Raw genomic sequence first — 6,277 nt, 5'->3', positions numbered from 1 at the left:
CAATCGTATGCTTAGGCCAATGCTTTATATACAGTCAGTATTGTTTGATTACAGAAAGGGTCTCTTCTTCATATTTTATCACCAGGCATTTCCATGACAATAGTCATAATATACCTGACTCTACGATGAATACAAACTTTGATATGTGTACACATCTTTATCAATTGCCGTGCCTGCTGTATTAGAAACTTTGTCGTAGCCAAGTATTTGTCACGGTCACAGATGTTGCGTAAGGTGGTTTACCTCTTTGTTTGGTTTACAATGAAGGATGAACGCCATTTCCTAAAGGATTCAATAGGATGTGGGCTTATGTCAAATCTTCTTCGTACACAGTCATCTCTGAAAAGTCATCTCAGGAAAACCATCCCTGCAAAATGCCAATGGAGAAGCGTAAGTATATGGTCTTAAAGTCGAATGGTTGGATGCTTTGTGAAAAAAACTGATACATTTACATTGAATCTCCCATACATGACTGTTGATACCTATGGTAAACGTGATCATGTCTATTTCAGCTACATCACGTCGCCGTGCACTGGCACTGCGCTGGGTGTTGATGACCATTGTCGTTACCTTGATGCCGGCTGTGATGAGCAGACCAGGGATAATTTCAATGACACTCCAACCTGAACTATATGGTAAACAGAATGAACACAATTTGCGACCACAACATTTGTGATATTTTCACGTTTAACTGTGCACTGTATTTTCAACACATGGTATTTATGCATCTGACTGGAAGAACTACAGCCATGGTGCAGCGAGAAGATGCTGATTCAACTTGTGATGCTTGTTATATCTGACGTAAATCATGATATTTGACATCCACTTACATAAGCGTTGTTATAACAACAAATTATGAATTCCTGTTAGAACAAATAGGACGATATAGGATGGTCAAACATGATGCCTGTAGATAGACGAAAGCTCAGCAGTGCTCTGTCTATATGAGGTCAGTTGATGAATCAGGTACTCCAGTGATCGATATTGTTGACATTATCATGAAAAAAGTAAAGCCAAATATGTGATTCCATGGAACCGTGTGACACAACAAAGTCATGGGCAGAATAAGACTGATGTTCGTGCGGGTTATTGTTTTTCATTTCCTGTCTTTTTTGGCGCGCGCGTGTCTGAATTTTTTCTTTTCTTCTTAACTATGGGACATGCATTTCATGGGACAATGGGTGGTATTTATAATTATACAGATAACTTCACACTAGAGTACTTACCGAAGATGAAACAATAGTATTTTTTCAGCTGAAATCGTGTACACTCTGAACGGAGAGGGATGCGATATAAACGGAACGACGAAAAGCTATGGTGGCGAGTTTAGTTTGGATATCACAGGGCCTTGTGTCACCTACCTCTGTACCCAAACCGGTGTCAGTCTTCAAGAAGGTTCAGGTGAGGTTCTGTAGCAGCCCGTTGCCTGGTAAGATGTGTTCTGTGTTTTATTTATGACAACAGACTTTTTTTCTTACACTTATGGTTAAATACACTTACGTGAAATGAACCTGATTGATAGATATGTAGATGGATGGATGGAATGATGGATTGAACTCCATTTGATATCAAATGTCTTCCATTTATATTGAACTCTGTATTGAAAGGCGACATAAATTGGACACAAGGTTAATATTACTCCTCTCTTTAGTCACCATGTTCTTGAAGTTGCATGCCGGTATGATAATGCCGAGGATAACGCTACTGTGATTCCGTGACACATCACAGAACACCCACATGATCCAACAGCTACCTACATATATAACACGCAAATCACTCTCCTGCATATTCTACCCGTTAACAGGCTGCATGGGAAACGGTGGCTGTGTACCGGGACTGGAACGGTATGGTTGCCAAGCATTTGTGTGCAAAAATTCGGACTACACTTTCAACGGAAAGAAATACATGTGGCTCGTCAACTCCGGTGCTAAAGGTACGCTTTGTAATTATGTTCCTTGAACTGGTCTTTATGCCATGGTCTTACATTATGTATCTTTATATTATGTATCTTTATTTCCAGAATTTCATTCCACGATATGTGACTTTAACACATACATTACCTGTTACTAGTTGTTACAAAGAATAATCTGCCGTGACAATAGGTGTAAGAAATCCCATATGATCCCGCAAAATTTAACACCAACAAGTCTAAAATATTAAATAATATGCATTGACCAAAGATCGAGATACAATGATTTTAAATTACAATAGACGTTTCTAGTACAATGCAACTGAGTCAAATCTAATGTAATGGGTCACAAAATATGATATCAAACCAAAGTCTTGGCTTTCAGAGAGAAACAGTTACAGTAAATGTTACTCAGCGAACTGTCTTGAATGTAGGTCAGGCGTTGACGAAGGGGCAAAAAGATGTAGGTAGGCCGAATGATCACACAACACCAGTAACTCCGAGTGTAAGTCCATATGTGTGTGTCCCGTCCACACAACAACCATCCTTACATATACAATCACTGATTCTTGAGCATTCCAGCGAAACATGGAACATTCGCGATCGGACTCTTGTTTAACAGCAGTCAGAACACACTCATGCACAGAAGATTGCTCAAAGGGAGGCAACTCCCAAGCCCTACCTTAACAGGCGCGCCGCTAAAACACTGTCCCATAAAACACACACGAAACGTGATCCATAATCACTCAAAACTCTAAACATTGTGACCCAATGATAACTAATCCATGATAATAGAAATTACAGAAAATACACTCACATAACATAGTATGGATGTATTCTTGTACAAATGCATTATAAGGATTAGACGTGTTAGACGAGGTGTTGTACGTGCCAAACATGATGGTTGGTTAGTTGTTATTTAACGCTGCGCAGAGGAATGTCCCACCCATATGACGGCAGTCTGTAAATAATCGAGTCTTGTCGAGAGAATCTAGTGGTCTGCAGCATGAGCATCGATCTACAAACCCGAGATGAGATGACAAGTGTCAATCAAGCCAGCCAATTCCACTAGTTGCCTCTAACGACAATTATGGGTCAAATGACCAGTTGGTTTATAAAATATGTTTTTGCCCTGGACACAAATATTTCCTGACTGACAAGGTGAATGTTGTTGTCATTGTACACTTTTCAAGGGAGTATATTCCATTTTTGCAGAGCAATGTGGGATACTTGACGAAAAGAACTGCTTCGATGTAAACAAGTGGTACATGGTGCTCAACTTCCAGTGTATGTGTGAGTCAACTACTGAGGTGGTGTGCAGTTGGAACGAACAGGCCCCAACCGCTGCTGCCGCGAACACTAACGATGACATCGTCTCCACATCACGAACTAACGGCTAGGCAGCACTTTACCAGGATAACATTTCCCTAGGTTCCTAAAGTTACACAAACAATGTACCTTCGTGTCTGTTAAAGCCAAAATAGATTCAAGACATTTTTATTTGTTGTATTGTAGTCTGACAGAACACCCCCATTGTGTTATCAACTTTAGATATGTCTGTGTCAATACCAATTCATAAAACTGGGGTTTTTTTATCAAAAAGTATCAAGGTGACTCATCTTTGAAACAGATCCAAATGGAACCGATATCACAGACAGCCGACTTTGGAAAACCTCGCAACACAGATCGATTACTGAATATGCATTCATATTAAGCAATCCTAGCTTTCTCGTGGTTTGGAAGACCTATCTGACAAAGGATGACATCTCCTCTTTGTTTACTTCTATTTTGTAAACTCGGTCATTATCAGGGCAAATGATTTATTATCAATGGTCACCAACGCGTTTATAAACTCTCACACTGAAAGGGATCACGTGTTTTAAAATGAAGTGAAATATACATAATTTATAAACTTGTGAATTGTTTTTATTAGTTTTCATTTAAAAGGTAAATGGTGATGTAAAGATCGTGTCCTGCAATTTCAGTCTCATTTCTCACTGTGGTTACATTTAGTGTTTGATAAGTACATTTAGCCCAAATGATATTGTGTATGCATGAGGAGTGAAAACATGGGTGATGTCAGGGCACAGTGTGGGACTGCCTCGTGCACACTTCATCTTGACATATTCTTTGTACTACTTAGCAAAGCCAGTTGCCTCGACTTCAACAACTGGTGAACCCGAACATACACATATTAATAACAACAGTATCTACACTGTTCCTACAATGTCTTAGTACGTGCATATGGATTGTTTATGTCATAGGTCATTGTCTGGAAACAAAGGGACCTCATTCATTTTTAACCCTTTCAAAACATCTTTTTTGAAATTCGCCCAGGCAGCATATTCGTTATCCACTGAACTGTAAACATTTATGGCATTTTTAGAGTGCGCAATATGCGTTGCACCCTGCTGCAATTTCAGTTTCAAAATCCTAGTTCGGTTTATGTATCGACATTGTCATAATGTATAAGGCCTTGAGCATCACGTAGTAGTTAAAGTGACCGTTGAAAACTACTTGAATTAAAATCAATTGCCGCATCCGTGGATATATACGTTCATGTATTTACATTAAAATGGGAATGTCAATGATTGGATATCGGATCACTCTGTGTTCCAGTCCCATCCAATCTAACCTTTGTCGTTAATATTGACTTTGTATACTTTCTTTCAATTTCAAGCACATGCGTTAGGGTCGTAAAAATATGTCATGAGTAGTTGACACACGCCGCTTGTGTGAATATTGTCTGTAGCTGCAGCAAAGAATGAATGTCTTCAGGTTACACAAAACCAAATGTTTTCCCACAGACTTCCATGGGGACGGATTATTGTCTTGAAAATATCCTAGTCGTTTATAGTCTCTATATGTACACAGTGTGGCTTAGAAACACAATGTTTGGCTCGGTTAACAGTTCCTTTTCCTAGTACAGGAAGTCGACACACCAAATCCTGTTCCGCACCAAATGGCACGTACTTAAAGTGAGTGAGTTAATATTTAACGTCACACCGGCAATATTTCAGACATATCGTGACGAGAACATTTAACACTGAAATGGATGATATATATTTCATAAATAAACCTGTTAGCAAAGGACAGTAAAACAAGTAGAATATCACAGTTACAATTTAAAACTAGTCTGGAAAGTTAAAACTAAGATCACTATTAGGACAATACAATATAACACACGGGCTATATATCACCAACGACAGAAGGTAGATCACCATACTAGGGACCATGGGGACTTACAGTACATTTGCTTCCTGCATGGACCCTAGCTGGATTTACATCATCCCTTCAGCCGTTAGCAATTCAGGAAATCTAGCCATAAATTAAAAAGACAGGTATTCTACGATTAGAAACAGTGGAATGTTTTGATGTACTTTAAATGTTTTGGGACTTACGTACCCTCTCAGGAGGACAATAATTTTACAGTGCTTTAACCCCCCTCGAGGATACAGCCACTATCACTCTAAGTAACTAATTCAAACTTCCAAGAATAAAATATTTATCTATTTACAATTCATTTAGCAAATCTAAGTCTTTTAAAAATGCAATAATTAAATGAGAGCTAACATTATTTAAAAAATCCTTCAAAGTTCGTGAGTTAAAAAATATATCCCTTGTGATGGAATATTCAATACAGTCAAGCAGGACATACTTGACTGTGATTCTTTCATCACAAGGGATACAAAACGGAGGATCTTCACCTTTTAATAAATATTCGTGAGTATACCTCGTATGGTCAATGCGACATCGTCGCATAATGACCTCCTCAAATCTGGACTGACAACCCAAGTAACTGTAACCGATATAAGGTTTTATTGCATGTAATTTATTTATACCTACCTGGGTATCCCATTTCTTCTGCATCAGATAACATATAAAGGATCTTATTGTAGCTTTATAATCTGAGTATGGAATAAGAAGTGGTGTCACAGATTTTTTGAGTGCTGCCTTTGCAGCAAGATCGGCCATTGTGTTGCCAGAAATGCCAGAAAACGTGACTGGGTAACCAACAAAGGACTATGTCGCACTGGCCAGTAGCAAGATTACTAGACAATTCAATAATTTCAATTAGAAGTGGATGTTTACAAGAAATATTTTTAATAGCCTGAAGGCAAGAAAAAGAGTCGGAATAGATAATATACTATTTATGTTTAGGGTGTCTTTCAATATATTTAAGAGCTGTTAGTATCGCGTTAGCTTCTGCTGTAAAAATAGAACTATTATCTGGTAATCTAGAAGATATTGTTCTGGATCCAATGACAGTGGCACAAGCCACTGCGCCACCGTCCTTGGACCCATCTGTAAATTAGGGTTTATAATTGCTATATTTATGTTTTAATCGATTATATTCTTGTTCGTAAT

At 38.4% G+C, this 6,277-nt stretch overlaps 1 protein-coding gene across 1 annotated transcript; it reads left to right on the top strand.

Moving 5' to 3' along the window:
* Positions 1–374: 374 nt before the first annotated feature.
* Positions 375–3,309, top strand: LOC137271948 (uncharacterized). Its single transcript, XM_067804330.1, has 5 exons — positions 375–390; positions 513–635; positions 1,255–1,401; positions 1,805–1,933; positions 3,125–3,309. Exons 1-5 carry the CDS (start codon positions 375–377, stop codon positions 3,307–3,309), a joined length of 600 nt encoding a protein of 199 aa, XP_067660431.1.
* Positions 3,310–6,277: the final 2,968 nt, after the last annotated feature.

The sequence above is a fragment of the Haliotis asinina genome, chromosome 2 (genome assembly GCF_037392515.1).
Source record: "Haliotis asinina isolate JCU_RB_2024 chromosome 2, JCU_Hal_asi_v2, whole genome shotgun sequence".
NCBI lineage: Eukaryota > Metazoa > Mollusca > Gastropoda > Lepetellida > Haliotidae > Haliotis > Haliotis asinina.
Note: the sequence above shows the minus strand (reverse complement) of the source record. Positions and strands in the feature narration are given on the sequence as shown.

Excerpts from the sequence above, each read along its gene's own strand:
- LOC137271948 (XM_067804330.1), top strand. Across the intron at positions 636-1,254 it reads ACTCCAACCTGAACTATATG|CTGAAATCGTGTACACTCTG; the intron begins GTAAACAGAATG and ends GTATTTTTTCAG. Across the intron at positions 1,934-3,124 it reads CGTCAACTCCGGTGCTAAAG|AGCAATGTGGGATACTTGAC; the intron begins GTACGCTTTGTA and ends CCATTTTTGCAG.